Source organism: Rhea pennata, chromosome 6 (assembly GCF_028389875.1).
Source record: "Rhea pennata isolate bPtePen1 chromosome 6, bPtePen1.pri, whole genome shotgun sequence".
In the NCBI taxonomy this organism is placed as follows: Eukaryota; Metazoa; Chordata; class Aves; order Rheiformes; family Rheidae; genus Rhea; species Rhea pennata.
Genome location: NC_084668.1, coordinates 39,689,706 through 39,702,145, shown reverse-complemented (window position 1 = coordinate 39,702,145; position 12,440 = coordinate 39,689,706). Strand labels below are relative to the sequence as shown.

General features: G+C 43.2%; 1 protein-coding gene across 6 annotated transcripts in view; it reads right to left on the bottom strand.

The window, feature by feature from the left end:
- COL6A3 (collagen type VI alpha 3 chain) overlaps window positions 1–12,440 on the bottom strand; it is a 65,290-nt gene that overhangs the window by 31,850 nt on the left and 21,000 nt on the right. For 4 of the 6 annotated variants that reach the window (XM_062579222.1, XM_062579223.1, XM_062579221.1 and 1 more), the window contains 5 exons: window positions 9,313–9,912; window positions 7,460–8,026; window positions 2,950–3,570; window positions 1,189–1,788; window positions 84–686 (listed from right to left, as the gene is read on the bottom strand). In XM_062579222.1, the coding sequence (XP_062435206.1) occupies window positions 84–686; window positions 1,189–1,788; window positions 2,950–3,570; window positions 7,460–8,026; window positions 9,313–9,912 (2,991 nt within the window). The remainder of the gene's footprint in view (window positions 1–83; window positions 687–1,188; window positions 1,789–2,949; window positions 3,571–7,459; window positions 8,027–9,312; window positions 9,913–12,440) is intronic. The other 2 variants (XM_062579224.1, XM_062579227.1) reach the window with 1 other exon arrangement.

Here is a 12,440-nt window from a genome sequence, read left to right as displayed (position 1 = left end):
GTGTTATTATGGAGTCATTCACACATTATACAAATTATCTGTGCACCATACAGAAAAGTCTACTAAATGATTAGCAGTCTTACCAGGTCCTGGAACTCCAGGGATTTCTGTTGTAAGTATTGGGAGTTCTTCAAGGATATTTTGGACCCTCTTTTCTAAAGTTGGGAGTTCTGTAAAATCTTGTACTACAAGTACGCGGCCGGGATCATTGGTAATGACCTGCAGCTGGCCCCTGTCTACCTTCCTTGCTCCTACACCCAGGGGCTTAATGCTGGTTGAGGTGATCACATTAGCAGGTCTGTTCACATCATCCTGGGACCGATCTCCGAGGAAGAGGACTAGATGCTGGGGCACTCCATCTTCTATCCTGCTCCCTGCAGACTTAATGAAATAGTTCTTCACTGCATAGTCTAGGGCTTTGCCAGCATTCACAGGGGACCCTCCTCTAAGCCTCAAGCGGCGAATGGCTTGCAGGACGGCATTTTTGGACTTGTGGGTTTTCAGGTAGAACTCAGGAAATACGTTATTGCTGAACTGTACCACTCCAATTCGCACTTTGTTTGGCCCAACTTCGAGCTGCTGAACGATTCTGCTGATGAAATCCCGAATGTGAGCAAGCCCATCGGACCTAACAGTGTCCGAGCTATCAATGAGGAAAACGATATCTTTTTCATCACCAGAAGTATCTGCAGGAAAGCAAGAAGACAGGAAATGTGTGTGTCAAGTCTTTGCTTAAGTTTTGCTATGAGGTTTCTGCTATCTGTTCTCACGCACTGTAAAACTGCACAGCATACTTTAGCCAACTTTAGGCATGGTGCTTTAGGGATAATCTCCCCAAAGGCCTTGTATGTAAGTGTGTACGCGTGTGTCAGTAGTCTGCCTAAGCAGTCTAAGCATGCATTACTCAGCCTTATCTATTTTATTCTTCAACATTCAACTCTGAATTTGTCAATGTTTCCAACTCCGTTTTGCCCCGTATAAATGTCTCTCTACCAGAGAACTGCAGAATGGGAATGTGCAATTGTGAGCACTGCAGTCTTTGACTTGAAAACCAAACTTTAATTGCACTGCCTTTACTTTTAATTAAGGAAACTTCTGTTCAGAGAGAAGGGGTGTCAAGTTACCTATGTATTTTGGCAATATCTAGCTGAGTAACAATATATAGAGAGATGACAATTAGAGTCTTACCTGGAATGGTTGTAATATCGCCCAGGAGCTGTTGGATTTGGTCTGCAGTGAGGGTTTCAATAGGGGTCAGCAGCTTCTGTTCAAGGCTGGGCAATTCTTGGAAGCTAGATATTTGGAATATATAATCAGGACTAAGGGAAATCTGTATCATTTCCTCAGGATCCACATTCTTTGCTACAACCATAGGTGCCACCCCGACTTGTTTGACTTGGAGTGAAGGGTACTCTAAGTCATCATCAGACTTGCGGGAGGAGAGGATGATCAAAAACTGAGGGACACCCTCCTCTATGCGGCTTCCAGAGGGCCGGGTGAAGATGGTTTTTGCCACAAATTCAAGGGCCTCCCCAATGTTGACCTGCTGGCCTCCCTGTGGCCGCAGCCGTCTCACGGCACTTTGCACCTCGTCCTTGGTAGAGTGAGCATTGAGCAGGAACTCAACGTGGGGGTGCTCGCTGAACTGGACCACTGAAATCCGGGTGGTATCAAAGCCCACGTCCAGGTTGTTCACTATCCTCTCAATTAAATCACGAACCAGGTAGAACTCCTGGGCAGAGTACCGGGAGCCATCAACGAGGAACACAACGTCTCTCTTCACGCCCGCTGCGGGGAAAAAAAGGTAGTGGTCAGAGGATGTATCTTATGCTGCCTATGGAGAGTGTCTAAGCTCTGAAAGCTATTGAGGCATTCAGAGGCAGGCAGCCTTTGCTTCATCAGCTACATCCCTGGACCGTGCTTTTCACCATGGGGAGGACTGTTTCTTTCCCTGTGGTATCTCCTGTAAGCCAGCAGGCAGCTCTGGGTTCAACCCAGAAACCAGACCAGTCTACTAGGCACATCCCTAGGGAGCACAAGAACAGAGCAACTCCCAGAGCAAAGGGAAGCGAGGAAGGAGATGGGGAAACTCGGAACAACAAATCCTAGTGGGATTTCCTCCCAATAAAATGTTGGTTGGTGTTACTCCTTACTTGGAACAGGTTGCCAGACAGCCCTGGCTTCTCTTTTGCTCAGTCCCACCCATCTCATTGCTTTTGCTTTGTCCTCTATGAGTTATTCTCCCAGCTTCTGCTATTTCTAACATGATTCTGCTTCCTAAAGAAAATGTTTTCTGCAGTGTTCCACATCAGAGCCTGAATTATGGCTGAATATTCCATTCATAAATGGGCTGAGGGAAAGCAGTCTGACTCTGCAGCGAAGGAGCAGATGTGGTAGGATAATGGACTTCAAAGGGAATGATCTGGTATGGGTATACTTCATCCCTTCAAGACAGGCACATGCCAGTTGGATTTCACTCAAAGAGACCAGCCATGGGAGATCTGATCCTTTTCCTAATACCCACTTTCAGCTTCTCTTCCCCCAGTGAATGAGTGGGAGAGATATAAGACAGATCAAAAACTCTTAGTGTGGCATTGACTGGAAGTTGTCATTGAGCAGAAAGGTGACCTTGATTTATAGTGTTTTGAAGGTGTCCCTGCAGTATCTTTTAAAATATGTATACACATTTTAGGAGGAAGAGCACAGACTGATATAATAGTCCATGACTTAAAATAAGATTAAGGTCCTTGCATTCATGTTGTTGGTATTCCATGTAGATGCAACATGGACCACAGCTTAATAACACGGCTCCTACCAACCATAAGTGCATTGAAAAAAATATACTGACAGTAAGACTTGGAGTTTTGTTTTTCTGTTTGTGTTGCAACCATGATGTTAGCAAACATCATATTTTGCCATTGGCACTCGGTGCAGACACAAACATCTCACCTGGGCTGGGTGATGTAAAAACCAGGTCAGGGGCTAGTGACTCTATCTCTTTCTTGGTTAGTCGGATGACTCTGTTGGAGACGACCTGCTGCACTGAATCCAGCTGGCTGAAGTCAGGCACAGAGATAGCAAAATCTGGGAGGAAGGAAATAGTCTGCAGCTCTGTGAGGTCGGCATTCCCGATTCCAATGCCGAAGGGCACCGTGCCGCTCGTCTTCAGGACCACTGAGGGCCTCCTCACGTCATCCTGGGAGCGGTCAGCCGTCAGCAGAATCAGGAACTGAGGGACGCCCTCGGCTATCCTGCTCCCACTTGACACGGTGAACACGTTCTTGATGAGATAGTCCAGGGCTGCTCCTGTGTTCAGAGGAGACCCTCCCATAACCGTCAGCGCCTGAACGGCATTGATTAAATCTGCTTTGTCTTCGTAGGCGTCAAGTAAGAATTCAGGTCTTATGACATTGCTGTACTGCACGACGGCAACACGGATCTTGTCAGGGCCAATATCCAGGCTTTCGATAACTCTTTGAATGAAGGTCTTCAGCAGAGGGAAACCTCTTCTGACACTGTCCGAGCCATCGATTAGAAACACCACATCCTTCTTCTCACCTCTCTCCACTACTGTTTGAGACAATTAAGGGGGAGGGGGGGGAATAAGTGAGATTCTCTTATGAAGTGATTATTATTCTGTGAACAAAATGAACCACAGGAATGCGAAAGTGTCAGGAGGGGAGAGTGATGTGTCAGAAGGGATGGTTCAGTTCCTTTGCAATAGGGTGTCCCTGGTGGGCAGAGGGGTGGAAGCTGGTGGCAACCACAGTGCAACATGTGTTGTGTCTTACCAACTAAGTCACAGAATCATAGACTCATAGGAAATAGGGTGCAAAGGGTCTGCAGATGCCACCCCCTGAGTTATCTGCTCCAATGGGGGCTGGAAAGCTGCCATGTGGCTTTGGAAAACGCAACAGCAACCTGTGACATTAGGGGTCACTTGTTCCCAGAGAAAACTGAGTTTCTAAAGAAAACGACTTCATATGATTACTTCAGATGAGGTGCTCAGAGAGCGCTGATGAAGAAAAGCTTTTTTGGGGGGGATTGCTGAACTTAGAAGTAATCCTGCACACACTCAGACAAAATAAGAATTTGCTGAAAGGCATATCCAATTGAAAATGCTAAAATGCTTTTCTAAAATGCCAAATGATGTTCATACCTACTATTTTTTGGTGCTTGAAGTTATTTTTTTTTTAATCACAAACATCCTTGAACAACTGAAAAGGGTGAAACATCAAAGATCTGAAAAATGTTGATGAGTTCTGCTATGGACTAATGAAATAATGAAACTTTGGCTCAGCTAAGCAGAAAATGTCACTGCTTTTCAGACACAGGAACTGAGCAATTGTATCCCCAAATGTGCCAATGGCTCGTTAATAACGGGGTGAGTGGGACAAGCAGATGCTGATTTTTCTCTCTGAAGAGAATCTTCAATATCTGATCATGAATACTAAAAAAATAAGAAACAAACAAGGGCTATGGAAGAATAACAAGACTTTGGATCAAGTTTATTACTTAAGAGGAATGTTGGAAACTTGGTGGGACAACGCATAGGACTGGAATATTAGAGCTCATTCAGCAAGTACAGAGAGCAAGAAATGGGGGCAGATAACTACTTAGTGCGTCCTAGTTTTGTATGCTTGCACCAAAGCTCAGTAGTAGAGGAAGGCTGTCCTGCCAAAAGTCTCTGCACTATCTTTATAGTGGATAAAGGAGAAAATATGGGTGCTCTCATATGGTGGCTCTCCTTCAGCCAGGAATACCAGGGAAAATAGGTGGATGCAGCTGCCTGTGAGCTATTAGCAGAATCATTTACAGTACTTGGTGGTCAAAAGGATTTTAACCTCTCCCTAGTCTGCTGGGAAAGGAAGGTAGGAAAATACAGGCTTCTTAAAAAAAACTCTTGGGAAATAATAATTCTTTTAACATAGGAAGTGTGGAAAGGGGCAGGAAAACTTTCTACTTTTGATTCTATCCAGAGGGAAGCACAAACTGGGAATCTGAAAGTAAGAGGTACATCAGTAAAAAATCACCAGGAAAGTTCATGACCTTTAGGAAGAAAAGTAAAATATATATTAAAAACAAACAAACAAAAAAAGCTTTAAGAAAGAAGATAGACTTCAATAAACTGAGTTGGAAAGTAAAACTTCATGGGGGAGAAAAAAGGCAGTAAGGAAAGCTAGCTACTCCCCTAAAAAATGATGTGATTCAGGAATTCTTCATTGGTGTTAAACAAGAGAAGTCACATAAGTGTAAACAGTGTCAATTTGCTATGCACTAGTATGGTAATTCAGAATTGCCAAAGGCACAAAATGAGATCCCTGTAAGCAGGGAGTGCATACAGAAACAGGAATTTGTTCTGTAAATATGTGTGTAGTAAAAGGAAGACCAAAAATAGAATTGGTTTGCGCTACTCTGAAAGCTCTTGATATACGAGATGCCAAGAAGGGAAAAATTTTTAAGTTTTTTTTTTTTTTTTTTTTTTTTTTTTTTTTGCATCCACGTCCTGTAAAAAAATAGTAAGCAGATGGCTGGCAAAATTTAAAAATTTAATCCAGCTACAAAGGGATATGGTTTCTGTCTCATGTAGGAAAATATCAGATGAGGAATATTTTAAATTTAAGTATAAGATGTTTTCAAATGATTTGGGCCTGATAGACTTCAGGCTACGATACTGATAGAGTCGTAACGCTCCCCAGACTAGTTGGCAATTACCTTTGAGAATTTACAGGCTGGATGAGGTACAAGACTGGTAAAAAGTAAACATACTGCCCATCTTTAAAGATGCAGGAAAACAGATGCTACAGAGTATAAACAAGTCAGATAAAGTTCAGTTACCATTGAAACGGACACAAAATATTGAACAGTTTGATGTCACCTAGAAGAAAACAGGATGAATAGCAGTCAGGAGAAGTTTGCCAAGGATAAAACAGGTGGCTTTTTAAGAGTGAAGTAGTAGCTGTCACGTTTTTTTTGTTATCGTCTTTCCTGGCAGTCTCATAAGGATTCAAAGTCGTCTTGATGCAATGGAGAAATGGGCTGAAAAACTAGGATGCAGTTGAACAGCACCAATTGCATTTGTTAGAAATAAGCTGCCGTGCAAATACTGGCTAGGGAGCAGCTCCACAGAGAAAGGATGGAGTAAGAGAGAACTGCGAGCGTAGGACAACATCGTTATGCTCCAGTCGCCTGGAGCATGCTGATCTTGAAGAGACAAGGGTGAGGAGAGCTCTAGAAAGCCTGTAAGACCTACAAGGAAAGACCAAATGAGCTGGGTACCCAGCTAGGGACACGAGGCCTGAGCAAAGACATGCCCACAATCGTTAAGTAAACTGCCGCACAAAAGAAGGGAGCTGAGCTGAGTCTTCATCAGGATGGAAGAGAAGCAGGAGGTTTAAACTGTGACAAGGAAGGCAGAGGTTTGATGCCGTGGAAAGCTATCTGTTGATAAGAATAATAAAGCAGTTGAGCCACCTTGATTAGGGAGGCTGAGGAAAGCTCCTCTGGAAGATTTCGGAACAGATTACACAAATACCAACCAGTTCTGGTCAAGCAGATCCTGTCTATGTATACACTGGGTATGTGGGTATATAGTAGATGGCCACCTAAAATCACTTCCAGCCCTATTTCTTTATGTTTCTATGATTCTAAGTCCATCTGCCCAGAACTTTGATGGAGAGATGAAGTGGAAGACATAAAGCTTTTTCCTTGTTTCCAACTGTTGTTGGAAGACAGATTAATTGCCAAATTAGGGCTGCCTCTGGGAAAATGCACAGCTGGATGTACATAATTTCCAGTACCATGGTGTCAATTTATGATTGTGGTTGTATGATGCTTTTTATTTATGTTCTTTAGTTAATCCATGTTCATCTATTTGTAGATCATAGCTTGTAACTGAGTTATGAGCATCTAATCTATTGGTTAGTGCATAAAATGTAGAAACTGCAGTCATATCACCTAAGAAATAAGAGTGAATCCTGATGCTGAGCAGTGGAATCGCACTGATTCTGCAGTGCTCCCATCCACTTCTCTTTTCCTTCTGTCCCACCTCTCCTCCTCTTCAAATGGTAAGAGGAATGGAGATAAGCCTTAACTTGTTGCTTCTAGCCCTTGTCCAGCAAAGCATGTACATTTATGCAAGATCTCTGGGGCAAAGACTCTCCACTACTCCCTGTTTGTACCATATTTTACACACTGGTAATGTCATGTAATACAGCTTTTGCAGCTGTACAAAAGGCTTTTTCCTCTGATAGAGCTACTCATCTTTAAAAATCAGCTTCTACTTCAATGCCTTACTGGATCAGGATCCAATCAGAGAAAAATCCAAGTGCAATAGCAGTTTCTCTATAAACATTTTAAGCATCACTGGGCTCAGTTGCCACATTTCCTGAAGTGAATGGGGCATGTAAGTGATGCTCTCCGAAAGGTGGAAATGCAAAGAAACCCTGGGTCCCTGTACCTGTTGGCTGAAGCTGGATAGTTTTCAACAGGTTCACTATGTTTGGCTGAAGCTCTGAAATCCTAGGGAGGGAGTCGACGCTCAGAATGAATTGCGGGGCATAAACTATCCTTTCCAGCTCTGCGGGGTCTGCGTTTTTGGCTTTGATAGCGAAGGTCACAACTCCGGCTTGCTTCAGCGTGTCTGATGGTTGTTCCACATCATCGGTTGATCTTCCAGCAACAAGTAGCACCAAAAACTGAGGAACCCCTTCTTCAATCCTGCTTCCAGCTTCTTTGACAAACAGCCTTCGTATAACTTCATCTAGCGCGGCACCAATGTTCAGTTGCTTCCCAGTTTTTATCTTCATTCGCTTCACTTTCAGAAGCATTTCTTGCTTAGATGGGAGTTCAGCAAAGTCAAATTCGACTTGGATGGTGTCACTGAATTGAGCTACAGCTACTCGAGTGGCATCGGGACCCACATTCAGGTCAGAAATAACTTTGTGCACAAAGTCCCGGACGGCAGGAAAACTACCCAAGAGGTTTGCTGACCCATCAATCAGGAATAAAATATCTTTCTTGCTTTCTAGAATAAATTCACAAATGAAAAGAGGGGAAGAAAAGATATGAAGACATTTCTCCTCTAAAATGTTATCCTAGCAACTTCTCCAAAAATTAGCTGTGTCAATAAGCAAAGCAAGTGATTTTCATTTACTGCAGCACTCAAAGGCTAAAGGACTAAACAGTAACTCTGACTTGCTTATTCACGGAAGAAAGGAAAACATGGACACTTCTCCTTAGACCGAGCAAATTCAGACACCAGAATCTCGTATCATGTATCATATTGCATCGTATTGCATGATATCAATCACATCGTGAACTGGTTATTTCAGAATAGGCCAGTGAATTTTCCGTTCAAACATTCTGCTGGTACATGCATACGGGCATGCAACACACAAACAGTGGAGGGCTCCCCCCCTCCCCTCTTAAGGTCTCAACAGATAACGAATAGACATTAATTCACACATATATAGACTATTTTCTGGATTCTGTTAAAATGATTTTCTCAGTTGCGTAACAAAGTAATCAAATCTAGAGATGACTCCTGACTGGCAGGAGAAAAATCCTTTTACCTGTTCTGCTTGATGCCCTTGTGATTTCATTGAATGTCCGAGGCAAAATCAAGTACTTTATGTCTTTGTCTTTTAATATCTTATTAGTCTGAATGATCTCCTTTCCATCACGGCTAAACAATCATGGCTTCATGTGCACATAGCCACAACAAAAGAATTAGTGATCAAGTACCTGCTTGTTGGCAAGTTTTACTCCTCTGATGTTAGAGGCTAACTTTATATACTTGGAGTCAAATTTGACTTCCATGACAGTCCAACACTATCACCTGTACAAAGTGGCTCTGGGGAAGGATTTGACCACTTGCACCTGGTTAGACCTTTGCTCCTCTGTGCTCTTTGGCACTCCTTTAATCTTTTCACTGCGCTCCTTGTGGCCAAAAGCAACCGCTCGCTGTGCCTGAGCTAGTACGGACAACGCGTTTACAGGCTGTGAAAGGATTCCAAGTTGTAGGAACAGAAAAGGAACGTGCGAATAAGCGTGACTGGTGGTCATAGACTCACTCCGATCCTGACCTGCCAAAGGGCTATCAAAAATTGTGCTATCTTTTAAGCATGCTAGCAGTGACTTCAGCAAAGTAAGAGCTGACTGTGTCAAGCCACATATTTTAGGTTAAGCGCGACCTTGTATGTGCCAATGGCTCAGGGCCTTGGGCTAACATGAAGCTGTACGTTGGGAACAAACAGTCAAGTGAAACATGATTAACTTAATGCAGTCAACATGAAGGAAGGTTGTTATTACCTGTTGGGGCGAGTGGAACCTCTTCCACACCTCCACTAACATAGGTTGTAATAGGTTTATTTAATTCCTGGGGTAAAGCTGCCAGAGAACTGAAATCATCCATAAAATATACCATTCTTGGATTAAATGCAATCTGTTCAAGCTCTGCCTTATCCGCATTCCTAACTCCAACAGCAAAAGTCAGCACTCCGGCCCGAGCTAAGTCATTGGAAACTTGCAAGAAGGGATCAGCAGAGCTCCCTGCTGTAACCAGGACTAGGACCTGCGGCACTTGTTCGTTTATTCTGCTCCCACCAGCTTCAGTGAAGTGATTCGAAAGCACAAAGTTCAGTGCAGAGCCAGTGTTCAGCACTGACCCCCCCATGGGCCTCAGCTGCCCCAAGCGTTGAATTATGTCTGATTTGGTTTGGTATGAGTACAAAAAGAACTCCGTTTTAGGAGTGTCGCTAAATTGCACTAAGCCAACTTGTATTTTGTCGCTTCCGACATCAAGGTAGTTAACTAGGGTCATAACAAAGTCACGCACAAAGGGGAAGTTGGTATTTCCAACGTTGAGTGATCCATCCAAAAGAAAGATGATATCCCGTTTGGTTACTTGAACTGCAGTAGAGCACAGAAAATAACATGAGACATCACAGAAAACAAAACAGAAATTTTTCATGTGTGCATACAGCTTACACCGTACACACATGTACACCTTGTTAGAAGGGAAGGGGAGAGAAAGAGAAGGGGAAGAATGTGATTAACAGAGAAAGAGCAAGGATGTTGTTGGAAATTCCTGAACTTGGGGCACTTGTGTTGAGAAAGGGGTTTAAATGGCACGTTCTAGTAATAGGGCTGAGCCTCTTTTGTGGTAGATATTTTCAGTGGCTTCTAATACCACAGTTGCATATCCTGGGCCAGATACTTAGCTGACGTAAAGCAGCTTCGTTTAGTTTGGTGGGAGCAACACTAAATTATGCCCTGTTTATCCGTAAGTCACTGCAAATTTGCGTTGGGCTTTCCACCAAAGCTTTAGGGAGCATTTCAGCTCTCTTGTACGCAAAGCGTTGTGGCAATGCTGTCACTCGTTACTGAGCCATCCCTCCGTGCAAGAGGATGCCCTCAAGTGTCCCCAAACATGGTGAACCATGTCCTGCCCTGAACCGCGGTGATTTCTGCAGTCACTCTGCTCCTGCACAGTGCAGCTGAGAGCGAACCAATCTGCAGCGCACAGCTAGGCTTCGCTTGCCATAGAAGAGCACTTCTGCTAAGTAACCCCCTTTTTGAGTGGTTATTTAAAATGGCCTTTACTGATAGGTTTTAAAAAGTTGGTCCTGGTGAGGCTGCAGTGGCTGCCTGAGGTGCCTGACTTTTTGATAGCTGCCTGACTTTTAGATGTCTGCATGTGATGCAGAAAACGGTTTTGATGTCTGCAGTCGCAGGCATGCGCTTTGCTGGCAGGGGCTGCAGAAGGGGTGGGAGAAATGTCCCATTTTTGGCACTAACTAGTCAGCTAGCTCTTGGCTCTTTCTTCAGGGCCAAGTTCTTCCCAGGCAATGTCCTAGCACCAGAGGTCTGAGACTTAGATCTGCAACATCAGCTCAGAGGTGCTGCAGGATCCTCCCTACGCTTTTTGCTCTAAATACATCATGTCAGGATGACAGATCAAAGATCTGAAAAAACTGAAGCGAGACTTCAGAGAGCTGATGTCTGTAGAAGAGCTTTGGGGTGAATCTTGGACAAATGTCGGAGGTGTGGGAGCAGAAACCTGGGTGGTGGGTTCAAAGGCTGGACATGCGGTCTGAAGTATGTGATACCTTGCATAGGTGTGTAGCGCATTTAGATATCTGCCCGGACAGCCTGGTACAGGCTCTTCCGGTGTATCACGGGGATATCTTCCTCCACATACAGGTAAGCTATCTGAGAATACTTACACCCATTGCTAATGCTGTTCAATGTCTTCCCATTTAAAAAGTTCACCTGTGGATCGGTGGGGATATTGATGGATCTCTCTAGCTTATCTTCTCCCTGTGAGCTTACTGTCCTAGCACCAAGATATTAAAAATAAAGGGGAGAAATGGGCAATTTGGTGTACAGTGATTTCTATCAGATTTCACAGATTGTCTTGGCCTTCTATATGTTTAATTTCTCCCAGAGGAACAGCATTCAAGGCTTAGGGTGAGATAATACCCTTATATAATCCAGCTGAAGTGCAGCTAGCCGCCCAGGATGCGAATCAGTTATGTTATTAAACCTGGTCTGTTTATGGTGTGGGATATGTTTACTTGCTTACTATGTAGATGTATAGCTATGAGTACAGTAGAGCACAGAACTGCAGAAAAAGAGAAGCTGCATGTGTAAGCTTTAAAGAACATGGAAGTTTAGGAACATTTTTAATTTGCATTGGGAAATAAAAATGCCAGGTTTGATATATAGCCATGCAAAACTGTATTAGCAGGAAACACATTTTGAAAAAAGCTTATGGAATGATAAGTCCCGTGATATTCATCTTAATTAAGGACAAGTACTGGCAAATTGATTTTAAAATGTCAGCTCTTCATGAAGATTAGTCATTGGTTTTTATTTTTTAAGGACCCTTTCAAAAAAACTCAAGTTCTTTGCACTGTGGTTTATAATTTTAAATTACTTGGAGAAACAGTAAAAACAACATGGACGTGGTTCGACACCCACTTAAGCCTATGGGAATCTCACTGTTGACCTGGAAGAAGTCCTGTTTTTCTGATGTTCATATGCCATGGGACAGGAATGCAAGGTTAATATATGATCTGGCACAACAAGAATCCAACCTTGAGCATTTCTATTGGGGAGAAATCCTGAAAAATTTAGTATAAAATCTGTATACAGATAAAACACCTCTTAAAATACAAGGAAAAGTACTTCAAAAGACATTACTCTAGTTATTGGATTGCTTCCAAAATCTCCTGATGTCAGTGGAAAGACAAAGTAAAAAGAATCCGCTGGCTTCACAGGGCTTTGGATCATCTTCTAAACAGATTAAGTTAAAATCAACATTGCAATAGTCTCATGTGCCTCTTACGGCTTGAGCTGAGTGATGAGAAGAAAACTGTAAATATGTTTTTGAAGAGTAAATCTAAGTCCAATAGCATCAGGTTAACTTTCTCTGA